General features: G+C 40.6%; 1 protein-coding gene across 3 annotated transcripts in view; it reads right to left on the bottom strand.

Annotated features, from left to right (window-relative positions):
* Positions 1-19,465, bottom strand: part of CCDC170 (coiled-coil domain containing 170) — a 128,226-nt gene that overhangs the window by 43,675 nt on the left and 65,086 nt on the right. For all 3 annotated transcript variants that reach the window (XM_008963897.4, XM_063605036.1, XM_055114229.2), the window contains one exon: positions 3,968-4,285. In XM_008963897.4, the coding sequence (XP_008962145.2) occupies positions 3,968-4,285 (318 nt within the window). The remainder of the gene's footprint in view (positions 1-3,967; positions 4,286-19,465) is intronic.

Genomic DNA, 19,465 nt, shown 5'->3' with positions numbered 1-19,465 from the left:
TTATTTCATAAACAACTGCTATGGTGTCCTGAAATTCCAAGGCTAAGTAACATCTAAATACTCATTTAGAATTCGTGGGAACCTGGCAGTAGAACATTCCTCTAAGACAGTGGTTTTCAACTGGGGGCAATTTTGACCCCCGGCGGACATTAGGCAGTCTCTAAAGACATCTGTGGTTGTCACAAACTGGGAAGGGGAGTGCTACTAGCGGGTAGAGGCCAAGGACGCCGCTCAAAATCCTGCAATGCACAGGACTGGCCCCCACAGGAAAAATTATCCAGTCCAAAACGTCAATAGTTCCGAGGATGAAAAACCTTGCTCTAAGATATAGTAAAGCTTCTAAAAAGAAGATTAGATCTTGCCAGAAGCAGATATGCAAGGAACAAGTAGAAATGACGTGCTGTAAAAGTGTGGGTGGTGTCCTGAATTCTACTGAGAATTGCAAACACAGGAGGGGAAAAATGGATAGCACAGGGGTAAACAAGACAAGCAACGTTTGGGAAGCAGGAGCCGGCCTGAAGCAGAGAATCTGCCAAGCTGAGCCTGAACCCGCCGTTGAGACTTCACATCAGAATTACTCAGCCACTGACTGTGTGCGTAGCCATGGCAGCTGGCAGGGACATGCAGCCTCCTCAACAAACAGATTCATCAATTTGTAAAGCTCCCATTCTTTAGAAACATTTCTAAGACAATATATGAAATCCATTTTCTCCTGATTTTACTTGACGATGTGTCACACAAGACACCAGCTATATGCTTGATTTCAGGCTTTTAAATAGGGAGGGCAGCTATTGAAAAAAATTACAGGGTAGGAATGGCAGACAAAGGCACTAAAAAGACTGAATCATTCTAATTTTTATGGGGAGTGGGAGAAAGCATACCCAGCTTAACCAATTTACATCATTTGGCTTTAGAAAATAAACATATATATCACGCTGATAATTATGTGCCTTGTTTCACATTCAGGGATTAAAGTAGTTTTAAGAAACTACTTGAAAATACAGAAGTGGAAAGCAATAAAATGAAATGGCAAAAAAAAAAAAATTAGCTATTGAAGTACAGATGCTCCTCGACGAATGGTGAGGTTGTGTCCCGACAAAGACGTGTTAGTTGAAAGTTTCTTAAGTCAGAAATGCATTTAATATACCTAACCTACCGAACATCATGGCTTCGCCTACCCTACCTTAAAAGTGCTCAGAACACTTACATTGGCCTATATTTGGGCAAAATCATCTAACACAAAGCCTATTTTATAATAAAGTATTGAAAGTCTCATGTAATTTGTTGAATACTGAAAGTGAAGAACAGGATGGCTGCATGCACACTCAAAGTGTGGTTTCCACTGAATGTGTATCACTTTCACACCATTGTCAAGTTGAAAATTTTTTAAATTAAATTTTCATGAGCTGGAAATCGTCTGCATATCTGTTACCATTTAAGGAAATGACTTAATGAAGCTTATTTCCAAACCTATAAATCATTTTCTTTCTCAATCAAGTACCTCCATGTAAACTGAGTCACAAGAAAAACTAAGTTACTCGTGGAGACCTCTACACATTAGAGTGGAGGACAGCCAATGAGCACTCCACATTTTATCTCCACAAAGAGATAGAAAATGCACTTGGCAACCGGGCACGGTGGCTCACGCCTATAATCCCAGCACTTTGGGAGGCCAAGGCGGGTGGATCACAAGGTCAAGAGATCGAGACCATCCTGGCCAACATGGTGAAACCCCATCTCTACTAAAAATACAAAAATTAGCTGGGTGTGGTGGTGCATGCCTGTAGTCCCAGCTACTCGGTAGGCTGAGGCAGGAGTATTGCTTGAACCTGGGAGGCGGAGATTGCAGTGAGCCGTGTTTGCACCACTGCACTCTGGCCTGGGTGACAGAGCGAGGCTCCATCTCAAAAAAAAAAAAAAAGAAAAGAAAAGAAAGAAAAGAAAAGAAAATGCGCTTGGCTAAAGGGGCCACTAAGGTTGCTCCTAGAGTATGCGCGAATTTCAGAGAATTTTTTTTTTTTTTTTTGGACGGAGTCTCGCTCTGTCGCCCAGGCTGGAGTGCAGTGGCACGATCTCGGCTCACTGCAAGCTCGAATTTTGGAGAATTTTTAAAGGGAATTTACTATCACTAAAGGAAATTGACAAATGCAACCCTGAACTTTGAGTTAGTGATTCTTCTGAGTTTTTTAGTAACATTAAAAGATGGTAAAATGCATTTTCTCCTTTCAAGCAAGCACGACAGCAATAGAAGAAATATTTCATAATGGAATTATACGAGGACTTTGGAGATCATTTACTTTAAAGCCTCATTAACTAGGACTTCTATAATTTAGGTTTGATGATAATTTAAACAAAGCCTGCACTGAAGTGGACTCTGCTAGGTAAAGCTTTATAGAGAAAGAGAGTTCTTGATAGTAGAAACAAGATGACAGAGTTAAACAAGCCTCAATCATATACGTGAATTAAACCATTTTTCTCCATTTGTTAGATAGGACCCCTGAAAGACTGTTCGGGCCACCAACACATTATGAAAAAAAGGAGAGAAGGAGGAAGAAGGAGAGGCAACAGCAGCAATAGTTAATATTTATTGTTGTGACTTGCCAGGCAATGAGTTAAGGTCTTTATAACAATTTTTTTCATTCAATACATACATGAAACAATAACCTGATCAGCCAGATACCATTACAGGTCTGGGAACTTTTATCTGTAATTCCAAAATCCAGGTTTTTTCATAACTCATTTACTGACAAAGCTTGGCCTGGCCTGACCCAGCTGGGCAGCAAATCCTGACCCAAAATGACAAGAGGCTATTTGCGGTCTTCATTTATCCCACTTACTGTTGCCCGCGGGCTTAGCTGCAGACCTGTGAATGTGATCGATGGTAGGAAACTGTCCCAGACACCACAGTGGAGGGCTGTGTAAGGCTGCACTCTGCATTACCTTTCTAAGCTCTGAAAAATTCTGAACTCAAAAACACAGTGGGCCCCAAGAGTTTCAGGTAAGGGGTCATGGAACCTGTGCTAACCCCTTTCTGTAGATAAGAAAACAAAATCTCCAAGGCCGTAAACTCAAGAACCTGCCCAAGCTCACATGGCCAGTGAGTGAATGTACAGCAGAGACGGGATTCAGCACCAGGCAGGTCCAACTCCAGAACCTGCATCATAGTTAGATGTGGCTTGTGGGACTGCCATGCCTTTCCATTAAAATGGAAATTAATACAACCACATTTAAATTATACTTTTTTTTAGAGACAGGATTTGCTCTGTAGCCCAGGCTGGAGTGCAGAGACGCAATCATAGCTCACTGCAGCTTCAAACTCGTGGGCTCAAGAAATTCTCCCACTTCAGCCTCCCGGGTAGCTGGGACTTAATTTTTATTTTCAGTAGAGAGAGGGGTCTCACTATATTGCTCAGACTGGTCTTGAATTCCTGGCCTCAAGTGACTACATTGGCCTCCAAATGGACTGGGGTTACAGGCCTAGGCCACCAGGCCTGGCCTTAAGTGATGCTTTTAGCTAATTGAGATAAGTCACTGATATGGTTTGGCTGTGTCTCCACCCAAATCTCATCTTGAATTGTAGCTCCCATCATCCCCATGTGTCGTGGGAGGGACCTGGTGGGAGGTAATTGAATTATGGGGGTAGCTTTTTCCCATGCTGTTCTTGTGACAGAGAATAACTCTCAGGAGATCTGATGGTTTTATAAAGGGCAGTTCCCCTGCACACTCTCTCTCTTGCCTGCCACCACGTAAGATGTGCCTTTGCTCCTCCTTTGCTTTCTGCCATGATTGTGAGGCCTCCCCAGCCATGTGGAACTGTGAATCCATTAAACCTCTTTGTCTTTATAAATTACCCAGTCTCGGGTATTTCTTATAGCAGTGTGAGAATAGACTAATACAGTCACTGAGCATGCTAAATGAATGAGCTCACTGTTCTTAAGATGTCTGTAAACAGCCATGACCCACTCACCCGGTCCCTGCTTTCTTCCCGGCTGTCCATTTCTCGAATCTTCTCCAAAATGGTGTCCTCAGTGGACCCAGTCATGCTCAATCTGCCCCTAAGGAGGGCTGCGATTTTCTCCCTAAATGAGGAGTACTGGCTTTGTGAGGCTGTGACTGCATCCTGACTGGCCTTCAAACTCTTCTCCAACTCAGAAGAGCTTTTCTTCAGGAGGCTCACTTCCTGCTTTGAGGCATCCCAGACCTGCTGGCCAGCAAGCAGCCTTTCTTGGAAGATCTTAACTTCCCTTTCAAGAGCTTCTTTTGCTTCTACAGCACTGAGCAGGTCCTAAAATGATTACAGAAAGTGAAGACAGTAACATTAGAAGTCAACAGGGTACACCTGCATTTGCTATAGCAAATTCATTGACTATGCCTGCTAATGACTACAAGGGGTTGGGTTAATTACTCCTTCCATTTTTAACTCCAAGTTCCCTATAGTCTCCTCATAAAGTTATTAAATCCCAATGGTATGTCAGGAAAATTTAGGTGTCTTAAAAACAGAAAATGGGGCCAGGCGTGGTGGCTCACACCTGTAATCCCAGCATTTTGGAGGCTGAGGTGGGTGGATCGCTAAGGTCAGGAGTTCGAGACCATCCTGGCCAACATGGTGAAACCCCACCTCTACTAAACAAAAATACAAAAATTAGCCGGGCATGGTGGCACACACCTGTAATCCCAGCTACTCGGGAGCCTGAGGCAGGAGAATCGCTTGAACCTGGGAGGTGGAGGTTGCAGTGAACTGAGATCACTCCACTGTACCCCAGCCTGGGCAACAGAACAAGACTCCATCAAAAAAAAGCAAAAAACAAAAACAAAAAAAACAGAGAAGGGATATAAAATATAAAATCTGGGTTAGAAAAAAGAAGGAAACTTTGACACATAAGACTTTTCTGTGTGGAACACTGGAAAGAGTTAATAAAAACAAATCATTGGATAACATATTAGTAGATTCAGTCCATATGTAGAATATGTTTATAGAACTATCTTTCTCAAGCTTGGTGTATACAGAAATTTATTTTTAATAAACAGTAAGCTCTCAGAGTCCTAGCTAGGCACTAACAATTATTTGAATAAAGATGCCCCCTCAATGCTATTTTAAATAATAGAGGAATATTCTCATAAAAACATCATTGCATAAAACTATTCATTGACTTCCAATATCCAATATTCATTGCATATCCCCTTGTCTCATAAAGACAATTAATGCAGAAAGAACCTGAAGAAAGGAAACAGAAACAACTAGCCATTTGGTAGGTGGGAGGATTAAAAGTAGAGGGAAAGTATCATACTTAGAAGAATAATCTTAAAGAATATAATATGGGCTGGGCACAGTGGCTCACTCCTGTAATCCCAGCTCTTTGGGAGGTCGAGACAAAAGATTGCTTGAGCCCAGGAGTTGGAGACCAGCCTGGGCAACTTGGTAAACCCCCATCTTATATAAAATAAAATAATCAGCCATGCATGGTAGCATGTGCTATGGTCCCAGCTACTTGGGAGGCTGAGATAGGAGGATTGCTTGAGCCTAGGAATTCAAAGCTACAGTGAGCAATAATTGCATCAGTGCACTCCAGCCTTGGTGACACAGCATGACCTTGTCTCAAAATAACAACATAAGAACATAACATGTGAAGTTAGGTTCAGAAAAATAATGAAGGACATAAAGAAGGTTACCTGTGCACTTAATTCTATTTACCATAATCTAGAATGGCCCACAGAGGCACCAAAGGAGGATTTTTTTTCCCCCCGGAACGGAGTTTCACTCTTGTTGCCCAGGCTGGAGTACAATGGCACAATCTCAGCTCACCACGACCTCCGCCTACTGGATTCAAGTGATTCTCCTGCCTCAGCCTCCCGAGTAGATGGGATTACAGGCACGCGCCACCACACCCAGCTAATTTTGTATTTTTAGTAGAGACAGGGTTTCTCCATGTTGATCAGGCTGGTCTTGAACTCCCAACCTCAGGTGATCTACCTGCCTCGGCCTCCCAAAGTGCTGGGATTACAGGCATGAGCATCTTTAAAATTGATTTTTTAAAATTATTTTTTAACATCCAATTCCAAAATACATGAATTCACATTAAGAAATATTAAGCGGCGTGTTAACTAGCATTGCTATAGTATTGCTGCCTAGTTAACTGGTAAAAAAAAAAAAAATTATTAAAAATAGTATGTTAGAGGTAAAAAGCACTAAAAAGAAACACAATATTTTTAAATAACAGACTCTACATCTAAATGAACTGATAACATTTCAGGCTGCCAGTTAAAATGCAATCACCTCTTTTGCATTAGAACTGGGCTTTAAAAGAAATTTCTCTCCATTAACAGCTTGGAAACAGGAAAAAGGATAGCCTGAAACACTAGTTCCTATTTTTTATAGGAAACATAACATCTTATTTTTTCCATTATGGTGACTTTTTTAAAATCAAGGAAGTCTCAGGCATCAATTTGAAAGAAAAGTCACAGAGTAGATATGTAGTTAGAGAAGCCTGCCCTTTTCAGAGATGTAATAACTCAACTAATTATGGAATCTATTTTGTAAAATGCCTTTTGCTTTTCAAGGTCTTGGTTTCCCCTTTCCTTTGCTAAACTAGTCATCTCTGTAGAGAAGCCCCACTGTTGCTGCTAATTAAATGATGGTCCTTAAAAGTAGAGTCAAGGACACTTTATCACAAATTCAATATTTTAACAGTTTACAGATTTCTCTTCAGATCATAATACAATATCTTCTCACTTGCTCAATTAGAGTAACTAGTATCAGTAAACGTGATAATAAATTGGGTGCATATTTTACTTGGAAACTACGGTCGTTCCTTGGTATCCTTGGGGAATTGGTTCTAGGATCCCGGAGGATATGAAAACCTGAGGATGCTCAAGTCTCCCATATAAAATGGAATAATATTCTCGTATAAGCTACACATATTCTTCTGTATACTTTAAATCATCTCTAGATTACTTATAATACCAAATACACTGTAAATGCTAGATAAATAACTGTTACCATGTGTTGTTTTTATTTGTATTATTTTTATTGTTGTTTTGTTATTTGTATTGGCTTTTTTCCATATTTTTTTATCCATAGTTGGTTGAATCCACAGATGTGGAACTTGTGGATGCAGAGGGTCGACTGCACAGTCTGATGTGTGGTTAGAAAATTGAGGTCCTAAATTCAATGATGCTGGGATGGAAATTAATCCTAATCACTTTAGAATTCTAAAACCATATGGAATATTATATATTCACTGAAGACCCTCAAAATACACAAAATATATCTCAGATGCTTGTGACTTATGGAGTTACTGTCAATTTGGAGTAGACAACTCAACTGGCAGCCAACACCACAAGACCAATAAACACAATTAAAATATTTCAACTATGAGGAATTTTTCTACCCCAATATCATACTATTGTTTCACCGACTTCGAGAAAAGGGCCAAAACAATCCTCTCTAACAAATCCAAAGAATGTTTTCTTTTTAAACCTAGGCATCAACATTTATGTCTAGTGAAAATCACAAAATCAGTTTGTGTTCATAGAATACAATGGTGTCTGTGAGCAAGTTGGGTTTCTCTTTTTCAGGCACATTCAGCTCAGTGAACCCTAAGCTGTTTCTTATATAAAATGCAGGACTCAAGAGCCAGAGTGACAAGGCCTTGGGGATGGTCGCTCCCTTAGTGCTCTGATTAAGTGCTGCAGGATTCAGGGGCACAGGGCTGATCTTCTGGAAATAAATGTCCTCAGACTGCAAATGCAATTACCTGTTCAGCTATCAGGAGAAAGCCACTAGAGTGGAGTCTGGTTCCATGGCTACCTCAAGGATACGCCGAAGCAAGCGGCATAAAATAATGTGACATCAGTACCACTGGCCAGGACCTGGGGATTGCTGTCAGACCACACTGACATACAGGACAAGAAACATAAAGCTTCCTGTGAGCAAAACCAAGACTGACCTCCACAGAGGAAATCACAGAGGGCAGGCCCTATAGACTGTGATGGGGATCACTTAAAAATTTTTTTTATAATTAATAAGTCGTTAGGTTCAGTCTGACTGAAGCGACAAATGTAAAATGATTCTTTCAAAATTACTTTTAACAAAAACTTTTATAAATAATATGATTATGGCATTCAATTTAGCTTCCCATTTAAATGCACGAGTCTGCATTAAGTAATGAAACCATCCAAAGGTTTGCGTTTTAAAAACACAATTGATTCCTGTTCTGTTGCTATTTTACGGATTTAGACACACATGAGATCAAATTGCCACTCAAAAGTACAATGACTGATTATCATCAGGACAGAGAACCTGTGGCTTGAGCTTAATTCCTTCAATCCTAGATCAATTTTATAAAATAAAAAAATCAGTTGGTTAATTCTACCTACTGCAGTTATGATTAACAAAAAAACTCAGAAATTCCCCCAAACAGGTAGTCTCATACATTGCTGGTGGAAATGTGAACAGGTATAATTTTGGTATAAATTGTTGGCATAAATACATAACAAAACTTAATATGCACATATCTTTTGGCCCTGAAATTCCAGTCCTGAGAATATATCTATAAGATAGTTTACTAAATATAGAAAATGAGGAATATGTAGTTATCCAATTATAATATAGCAAAAGACAACATACTACATGAATATTCATTGATATGTAACTTCTTAAACAAATATGAGACATCCATACTATAGAATATGATGTAGTCTTGAAACGAAATGGGGAAGTTTTTTATATACCAATATGAATGATTCTCCAAGTTACAGTTAGTGAAGAAAGTAAGGTGTCTAATCGTGCATCTATACAAATAACAATGGTACATAGTATAGTACCATTTGTACCTTTATGAAAAGAGTATCTCTAGAAACATGCACAAGCAACTGCCAATTCTCATCACCTCTAGAGAAGGGAATTGTAGCCAGGGCAGGAATGAAAGGAAGATGTGATAGAATAGTGGCAACTATGAAAACACCGGGGAATTTTAGTCCATTTAAAGTGTTGAGTCAACAGTGATATGAGCACAAATACACACATGCACATGCACACACACATTCCCCCCCTCCCAAACTTGGGCTGCATTCCCAAAAGTAAAGTATTTAGAATGAGAGAGGTGATGTCCTGCTCTATTTCCTTCGAATTTACACCAAGCCTGAAGTTTGGCATTCAGTTCTGTGATTCAAACTTTAATACAGACAAAACCCTCCTTGGACAGCACTATTCAAATTTACATTCTGGTACCACTCCTGCACAATCACTCCTGCACCTGCTGTTCACAGTCCCAACAAGATCATTTCAGAAATTGAGGGTAAGAGATTAGCAATTTCTATAGCAAGTTGACACTGATGCAACATCCAAATACCATAGACTCCCTTTTTTTTTTTTTTTTTCAGAGTCTCACTCTGTCGCCCAGGCTGGAGTGCAGTGGCATGATTTCAGCTCACTGCAACCTCCGCCTCCCGGGTTCAAGCGATTCTCCTGCCTCAGCCTACCGAGTAGCTGGGGCTACAGGTGCGTGCCACCATGCCCAGCTAATTTTTGTATTTTTAGTAGAGATGGGGTTTCACCGTGTTGGTCAGGCTGGTCTTGAACTCCTGACCTTGTGACCCGCCTGCCTGCCTCAGCCTCCCAAAGTGCTGGGATTACAGGTGTGAGCCACCACGCCCAGCCTATACTCCATTTTTGAATGAAGTATGTACCTATTCACTCTTTGTTAGACTCGTGTGGTAAGTGGCTAGTGGTGAGAGTTGCTATCTGTTGTACACTGAAGGAACAGGCTACAAATGTGATATTTTAAGGCTGGTTTGCCAATTATAATCTAAATAAGTATATAAAATCCAGAACCCATTTCTTTCCTCAAAAGAATTTCATCACATTTAAACATAACTATACCTTTACAAAATAAACTAATAGAACTATTGACAGATGAAGGATTGAAGATGGATTTTGAAAATACATTTGTTTCAGACGGGCATGGTGGCTCACACCTGTAATTCCAGCACTTTGGGAGGCCAAGGCAGGTGGATTACTTGAGCTCAGGAGTTTGAGACCAACCTGGGCAACATGGTGAAACCCTGTCTCTATCAAATATTTTTGAGAAAAAATAAACAGAAAAAAAAGGAAAGCTGAAATTACAATTGTTTAATTTGAATACAAGGTACCTACAAATATATTGAGCTTGTTGAAATTGCTTTAAAATCTATTCTCAACAAACCTCTGTTAGATTTGTTTTCTACTGTAAGTATCTGAAAAGCAAAACATAAAAACAGTTTCACAGGGGCCGGGCGCGGTGACTCACGCCTGTAATCCCAGCACTTTGGGAGGCCGAGGCAGGCTGATCACCTGAGGTCCGGAGTTCAAGATCAGCCTGACCAACATGGAGAAACCCCGTCTCCACTGAAAATACAAATTAGTTGGGTGTGGTGGCGCATGCCTGTAATCCTAGCTACTGGGGAAGCTGAGGCAGGAGAATCACTTGAACCCAGGAGGCAGAAGTTGCAGTGAGCTGAGATCGCACCATTGCACTCCAGCCTGGGCAACAAGAGCGAAACTCAGTCTCAAAAAAAAAAAAAATTTCCTATACAACAGGCACTGAAAGCAACATTGTCATCAATCCAACCAAGATTAACTAAGTGAACTAGCAAGAAGCAGCTGATTGTCATAAACTTTAAATACTAACATAAGCAGTATTCATTCAAAGTGTGTATGTAGAACTTTAATACAGGGAATTTTAGTCACAATAAAACTTATGACTAAAGAACAACAAAAGGAAGGCTATGAGTATAATAGTGATACTAGTGATTCATTATACTAATCTCCTACACACAAAGAAGAATGTGTACTATTTGGGTAATTCTATTCTTTCTCCCATGTTTATTCTGATTTTCATTATTGAAATTTAATTTTATGTCTGTGGCTTCTACTACTTAAAAATTTGGACTTGTGCTTGGTGTATCTTATTAAATATTTTTTTCTGTTCATTCATTTTATAGAATTTAAATAATTTTTTTCTATTAATTCATTTTATTGTATTTTATAGAAGTATTTGTCAGCAATGGACTGGAAATAAGGAAAAAAGTATTCTTCCCCAAAGATAGTTTGAAAAAAAAATGCACGTTCAGAGTTTAGGAAGGAGAATGGCAAAAGTCTTGGAATCATGTTCTAAGAGGAAATGTTAAAAGAACTGGAACATTTATCCTGTAGATGTATTCAAATGATTGGAAGACTTGTGTAGAAGGAGGATTAGGTTTCTCCTGCTCAGGCCCATGAGCCAATAGAATGGAATCTTCAGAGAAACATTTTACTTCAAAATGAGGAAGACCTTCCCCAAATCTGGGCTTTCCCAATGACATCATCAACTCTGGAAAATTAGAATTCAGCTTAAGTTTGAAACTCTCAACATTGACAAAATCAGTACTAGTTGACAACAGATTTAGCTGCCCAACAGGCCAGTGTGTTCCTGGGCTTCACTACAGCCCTGCAGACACTCTGCCCTGAACTGATCAGACTGTGCTTGGACAACCACCGACAGTTCCCATCTGGAAATTGTAAAAGGGACACGGCAAAATGGAATGTGCTCAGCATCACATGCTAAGATTAGACCCATAATAAAAATATTTATATAATCATGTTATTTAACATATGGATTTAACTGATTTTAAATTTTTAGAATGAACCTAAAGACAAGCTACTAAAGACTTAGTTACAGGTACAGAATAGAATGTAAACTTGGACAAGGTAAATACAATAATATGGTAAAAACCGGGAAGTATATAGAAAGAAGAGGCTAAAAAATAGGAGACATTAGAAGTTCTCAAGGGGCAGGACTTCAAGATGATGGACTAGAGGCATCTATCAGCTGCCCCTCCACAAAGAAGAATAAAACAGTGAGTAGATAATCACAGTTTGAATAGATCAGCAAAGGAAGAACATTGGAATTCAACAGAGAACCAACAGGAAACACCTAGGGCAAGGAAGGGGAGGAAAGAGAAGCAGCCTGCTTGGTTGGCCAGGACTGGCTGGGAGCACAGAGAAGCTCGCCAGTGCAGGGAAAGGGGAGTGACAGACCTGCAGCATCCACACTCCCATCATGGATTCCTCCAGTCCCAGCCACCAAAGAGCCCCTCACAGGCCCAGAGACCAACATAGGGAGCTGTCTGCAGACCGCACAATGGCATTGCTCCAGACAGGGAGCTCAGGCTGAATCCCAAACACCCCCCTGAGTCCTAGGCAGCTACAGCAAGATGCCATTTTGAGAGCCAGCCTCCACCAGATATCACCCTGCCTTGGGGCCCAACAGCCCCTGCATCTCCACATCCCAGGAGCCCCACTGCCACACCCCACCTGCAGCTGCTGCTTCAGCTGGCTGCTGCTGCCAGGGCCAAAGCCAAGCCACTGCAGCAACCCCACCCCACTAACAGCAGGCCACCATCGCGCATATACAAGTGTCCCAAGGACAGGACCCCCAACGCATAGGTGCCAACTGGGGCCAAAGCACGTGCTCCCCAGCTGCCTGCCTACAGCTGCAGCCACTAAAAGCAACCCCACCTTCTCCAGCAGCAGGGCCCCACTGCAGCTACAACCTCCCCTATCAAAGCACTCCTCCAGGAGTCCAGGGATCATCCCACCCTTGCACATCACAGCCAGTGCTGATAGGCACCACCAGGGGGTCTGAGGACAGGCTCACCTGGCTTTGCTCTGCCCCCTACCCCCACCCCAGTGCATGAAAACACCATCCGGGGACTTGGGGATTACTCTGCCACATCCACCATCATTAGCACCTGAGCACTTCCACCAGGGACCTGAAGATGGACTCACTCACCCTGTTGCTACCACCACAGATGGCGCCCACCTGCACACACAACCTGCAGGCGCAGGGCCTGGCCTGCCCAGCCATCACAGCCACTGCCAACACCAGCACAGACAGCTTGAGAGCCAAAGCATTGTCCCACAACTGCTACTATGATAGCCCATGGCACACTGCTGCCCAGGGACTGAAAGACCCACCTGCTGCTGCCATTGCCAGTATAGACCCACCTAGACCTGCTAAGACCAGTGCCAGCAAATGCCACCCTGCGGCCTAAGAACAGGCACTCTTGGCCCACTGCTGTTCCCATCGGGGCCTGAGGACTGGCCCACCTGGTATCCCTGTCCCCAGCAAAACTTCCCACAACTCCACCAACAACCACACCCTAAGCTCTTGAGGAAATAATGGACACCAATGACACTATTTACAGCTGAACAAATTAGGAAACTACACTGCTGCACACACCCACAATCAGAGCCAAAGTGCCCTACCCAACCAACATCACAGATGCATCTCCAGGAAAACATCCTCCCCTACAAAAGCAAATCCAAAATATTGGAAGAAGTGACTGTCACACCAGATGCACAGATACCAACATAAAGACACAAGAAACGTGAAAAAGCAAGGAAATATGATGCCTCCAAAGGAGCGCAATAGGACTCTTCAAGATGGCAGACTAGGGACATTGAAAGCCAGTTCTCCTCAGAAAGAAGATCAAAGTTACTAGTGAATGGACAAAATGTGAATGGAAAACTGAAAGAAGTGAGCCAGGACCTGTCAGAGTGCCCACAAAAAGAAGCTGAGCTGCAGAAAAAGAAAGCAACAAGAGGCTGGCAGAGATTGACCCCTGAGAAGCTCAGAGCCCCACAGAAAGAGTAGGTGGGAGAGCTTCTCTGCTCCACTCACCTCTCTGACTATCCCCTGACTGTTAAACTGCTGGTGAGCCCCTCTGCCCTTGTGATCCAGGGCAACACTATTGGGGGCATCTGAGAACTTCTCAGGGACAGAGAACTTGGTGGCCAGCTCACACAGACGTGCCCACACTTCCCTCACACCTGAGCTGAGACTGTGGGCACCACACTGGTCATGCACCCATAGTGGGAAACAGCCCTACCCAGGGACTCTCCAACCTTGAGTCACTGTACCACTAGATCTCTTGCAAACATACCCCAGAACCCATTCTGACTTTGGCAGGTGCAGGGGACTGGTAGGCCCCAAGGAGCTGCTGCATCCCTGGAGATTTAACTCTCAACATGGGACACCTCTAAGGGAGAGGGGAGCACAGCCCACCAAGTCCCTGTTGGGACAAAGGAAACACAGGTAAGGTGCCAAGTACTAAAGGAGGCAGTCCCATAGCCAGGGAAGATATGTAGAGAGGGGTCATCTCCACCCCACTTATGCAGTTATGGACACAAGAGTGGTTCGTCCCACCAGGGGCCAGTGAGCACATACTTGGACATAGCATTTTTTTGTGCTCTTCACAGTGGCTCTACCATGCTGAAAGTGAGCCCCATGCTGCTCAGGCTTTTACAAAGGGAAGGGACCACCTCCCCTTCCCTACACAGAATGGCACCATCCTGGAAAAGGAGGACAGACAAACCATGGAGGTACCTGCTCTGGTCTGGGGGAAGAGACTCTCCCCTCAGCCCATTTTGGTGGTAGTCGTCAGAGGGGCATACTGGTGGCCTGCAGCCACACTGTGGCCAAAAACCAAAGGACCAAGTCTTTATGAAATGAAAGTCATGAGCCCTGCAACAGGGGTTTGATAGGGAAGCAAATCACACTTCCGCTGGCTCAGGGCGAAAAGCAAGGACACTCCCCAACCCCTCCCCTAAGGCCTCAGCACACCTACACCCGAACACCATCTCTTCCCACCCACTCCTCCCCGAAAACGCATCAAGGCACCTGCTTTCACTGGACAGCAGCCTACCTGCCAGCTCTTACTCTTAAGCACCATTTACTGGACTGCAGTTTCAACTGCACTACCAAATACAAAATCTGCTACCAGAAGAGCTTAGTGCTAGTCCACAAAATAAGCGCCCCAGGACTCTGCACCCCCAGCCCTACAGAAGATAGAATATCTAAACAGGAGAAAGAATTTTAGATCTTGACAACCAGTCTTTCTAATTAGTTCTTACAGCCAAAATACAGCTTCAACAAGCATGATCTGCGAAAGCCACCACACAGAAGCTATCCACAACCAAGGAACATATACAGCACTTTGGCCCCCTGAAATCACCTGAAATGAAGCCAAATGATCACACATAATATATATCACAGCCATACCCCTAAGAGAAAAAAAGAATTTAAAAAAGAAGTCCCATTCAAACAATAGCAAATTCAAAAATAAGAAGCAACATCTCCCTGAGAAGGACTCAGTGCAAGAACTCCAGCAGTACAAAAAGCCAGAGTGTTCTGACACCTCCAAAGCATTGCACTAGCTCTCTCACAATGGATCTTAATCGGAACAAAATATCTGAAATGACAGATAAAGAATTCAAAATATGTATTGCAAGGAAACTCAATAACATCTAAGAGAAATTTGAAATCCATTACATAAAAAACCAGAAAAATGATTCAGGATATGAAAGATTAGATGCCCATATTAAGAAAAAAGACAAATAGAATTGCTCAAATTGAAAAAAATCACTAATTTCAAAATAATGTTAGAGCTTTAATAATAGATTACACTAAGCAGAAGAAAGAATTTTAGGTCTTGACAACCAGTCTTTCTAATTAACCGAGTCAGACAAAAATAAAATTTTTTAAATAATTTTAAAAATGAACAGAGTTTTTGAGAAATATGGCTTTGACCAAATCTTCACAAATCTTCAACTTATTGGCATTCCTGAAAGAGAAGATGAAAACGTAGTATACAATTTGGAAAACAGATTTGAGGGAAAAATTCAGAAATTTTTCCCCAATCTTGCTAGAGAGGTTGACATCCAGATTCAAGAAATTTAGAGAACTCCTATGAGATAGGATACAAGAAGACCATTCCCAAGGCATACAGTCATCAGACTATCCAAGGTCAATTAGAAAGAAAAAATCTTAAAGGCCCCTAGAAAAAAGGGCCAAATTACCTAGAGAAGAAAACCCATTAAATTAATAGTAGACTTCTCAGTAGAAACGTTACAAGCCAGAAGAGATTGAGGTCCTACTTTTAGCCTCCTAAAAAGAAAAAAATTGCCAGCCAAAAATTTCATACCAAACTAAGCTTCATGAATGGAGAAATATAGTCTTTCCCATACAAGCAAACACTAAGAGAATTTATCACCACCAGACCAGACCTACAAGAAATGCTCAAAGGAGTTCTAAATATGGAAATGAAAGAATAATACTTGAGACTATAAAAGCACACATAAGTACAAAGTTCACAGACCCTATGAAGCAATTACACAATTAAGACTACAAAGCATTATAGTCAATAATGATTTAACTGTACATTTTTAAATAACTAAAAGAGTATAATTGGATTGTTTGTAACACAAAGGAAAAATGCTTGAGGGGATGGATATCCCCATTCTTCATTATATGATTATTACACATTGCATTGCTGTATCAAAATATCTCATGTACCCTATAAATATACACACCCACTATGTACCCACACAATTTTTTAAAAAAATTTACTAGATAAAAATTAAAATAATTTTTACTTTAAAAAAAGACTACAAAGCAACTAGTTAACAACACTATGACAGAAACAAAACCTCACACATCAACAGTAACTTTGACCATAAATGGCCTAAATGCTCCACTTAAAAGAAGTAGAGTGGTAAATTGGATTAAAAAGCAAGACCCTACATTGTCTTTCCTCTAGAGACCCATCTTGCATGTAATAACACACACAGGCTTAAAGTAAAGGGATGGAGAAATATCCATCACACAAATGGAAAACAGAAAAGAGCAAAAGTTGCTATTCTTGTATCAGATAAAACAAAATTTAAACCTACAACAGTAAGAAGAAAAAGAAAAGAACTACATGATGATAAAGGGCTCAATTCAACAAGATTTAACTATCCTAAATATATATGCACACAGATTCAGAGCACCCAGATTTATAAAATACTACTATTAATAGATGTAAGAAAAGAGATAGCCATACAATAATCATGGGAAACTTTGACACCACATTGACAGCAATAGGCAGATCATTAAGTCAGAAAACTAACAAAGAAGGTCTGGACTTAAACCGGACTTTCAACAAAATGGACCTCACAGACATCTATAGAATACTGCACCCCACAACCACAGAATGTACATTTTTCTCATCTGCAAATAGAACATTCTCTAAAATTGAACACACGCCTCAGTCATAAAGCAAGTCTCAATAAATTTAAAAAGAAACTAAATCATATCAAGCATCTTCTCTGCCCACAGTGGAATAAAATTAGAAATCAACACCAAGAAAAACTCCCAAAACCATACAAGCACATGGAAACTAAACAACCTGCTTCTTAATGACTTTTGAGTAAACAATGAGATTAAAGCAGGATTTAAAAATTCATTGAATGGAATTAAAATAAAGATACAACATATCAAAACCTCTGGGATACAGCAAAAGTAGTGTTAAGAGGAAAGTATATAGTGCTAAATGCATACATCAAAAACATAGAAAGATCTCAAATTAACAACCTAACATCACACCTAATGGAACTACAAAAACAAGAACAAACTCAACCCAAAGCCAACAGAAGAAATAACTAAGATCAGAACAGAACTAAATAAAATTCAGAGCCAAAAAAAATAAAAGGATGAGCAACATAAAAAGTTTCTTTTTTGAAAGGATAAACCAAATTGACAGACCACTAGCCAAGTTAACCAAGAAAAAAAGAAGAACCAAAGAAGCACAATCAGAAATGACAAAGGTGACATTACAACTGATACCACAGAAATACAAAAGATCCTCAGAGATGACTATGAACATTTCTATGTATCCGAAAATCCTAGCCAGAGAAATCAGACAAGAGAAAGAAATAAATGACCTCCGAATTGGAAAAGAGAAAGTTAAATTGTCCCTCTTTGCAGACAACATGATCTTATATTTAGGAAAGCCAAAAGACACCAAAAAAAACTCTTAAAGCTTATAAATAAATTCAGTAAAGTAGCAGAATACAAAGTAAACATACAAAAATCAGTAGTGTTTCTATACACTAACAATGAACTACCTGAAAAAGAAATCAAGCAGGTAATCCCATTTGCAATACCAACAAAAACATAAAATAATTTATAAATTTAACCAAGGAAGGGAAAGACTTCTACAAGGAAAACTACAAAACACTGATGAAAGAAATTAAAGAGGACACAAACAAATGAAAAGACATCTCATGCTCATGGATCAGAATAATTAATGTTGTTGGCTGGGCACAGTGGCTTATGCCTGTAATCCCAGCACTTCGGGAGGTCAGGGCAGGTGGATCACTTGAGGCCAGGAGTTCAAGACCAGCCTGGCCAACATGGCAAAATCCTATCTCTACTAAAAATACAAAAATTAGCCAGGCATGATGGCATGTGCCTGTTGTCCCAGCTACTCAGGAAGCTGGGCACGAGAATCGTTTGAACCTGGGAGGTGGAAGTTGCAGTGAGCCAAGATCACACCACTGCACTCCAGCCTGGGAGACAGAGCAAGATTCTGTCTCGAAAAAAAAAAAAAAGATAAATTAATGTTGTTAAATGACCACATTGCCCAAAGCAGTCTACAGATTAACTGTAATCCCTGTCGAAACATTAATATTATTTTTCATAGAAATAGAAAAAAATCATAAAATTTCTATTGATCCACAAAAGACCTTAAGTAGCCAAAGCAATCCTGAGCAAAAAGAACAAAGCTGAAGGCATCATACTAACTGACTTCAAAATATATTTCAAGGCTATAATAAACAAAACAGCAGGGTATTGGTATGAAATAGACACACAGACTAAATGGAACAGAATAAAGAAACCAGAAATAAATCCACGTAATTATAGCCAACTGATTTTCAACAATGGTGCCAAGCATATACATTGCGGTAAAAGAGAGCCTCTTCAATAAATGGTGTTGGGAAAACTAGACATCCATATGCAGAAGAATGAAACTAGGTCACTATCTTTCTCATCATACACAAAAATCAATTCAAGATGGATTAATGACTTAAATCTAAAACTATAAAACTACTAGAATAAAATGTAGAGGAAACACTTCAAGACATTGGCTAGGAAAATATTTTATGGCTAAGATCTCAACAGCACAGGCAACAAAAACAAAAGTAGGCAAATGGGACTATATTAAACTAAAAAGCCTCTACACAGCACAAGGAACAATCAACAGAGTGAAGAAACAACCTGCTGAATGGGAGAAAATATTTGCAAACTATTTATCCAACAAGGGACTAATATCCAGAATACATACAGGAACTCAAGCAACTCAACATTAAAAAAAAAAAAAAACCACTAATCTCAATAAAAAGTGGGCAAGGACATGAATAGACATGAATAGAACATGAATAGACATGAATAGGACATGAATAGAAGTTCACGAAAGACATACAAATGGCCAAAGGTTTATTTATTTATTTATTTATTTAAGATAGAGTCTCGCTCTGTCACCAGGTTGGAGTGCAGTGGAGCAATCTCGGCTCAGTGCAACCTCCACCTCCCAAGCTCAAGCGATTCTCCTGCCTCAGCCTCCC

The sequence above is a fragment of the Pan paniscus genome, chromosome 5, assembly GCF_029289425.2.
Source record: "Pan paniscus chromosome 5, NHGRI_mPanPan1-v2.0_pri, whole genome shotgun sequence".
Classification (NCBI taxonomy): Eukaryota; Metazoa; Chordata; class Mammalia; order Primates; family Hominidae; genus Pan; species Pan paniscus.
Note: the sequence above shows the minus strand (reverse complement) of the source record. Positions and strands in the feature narration are given on the sequence as shown.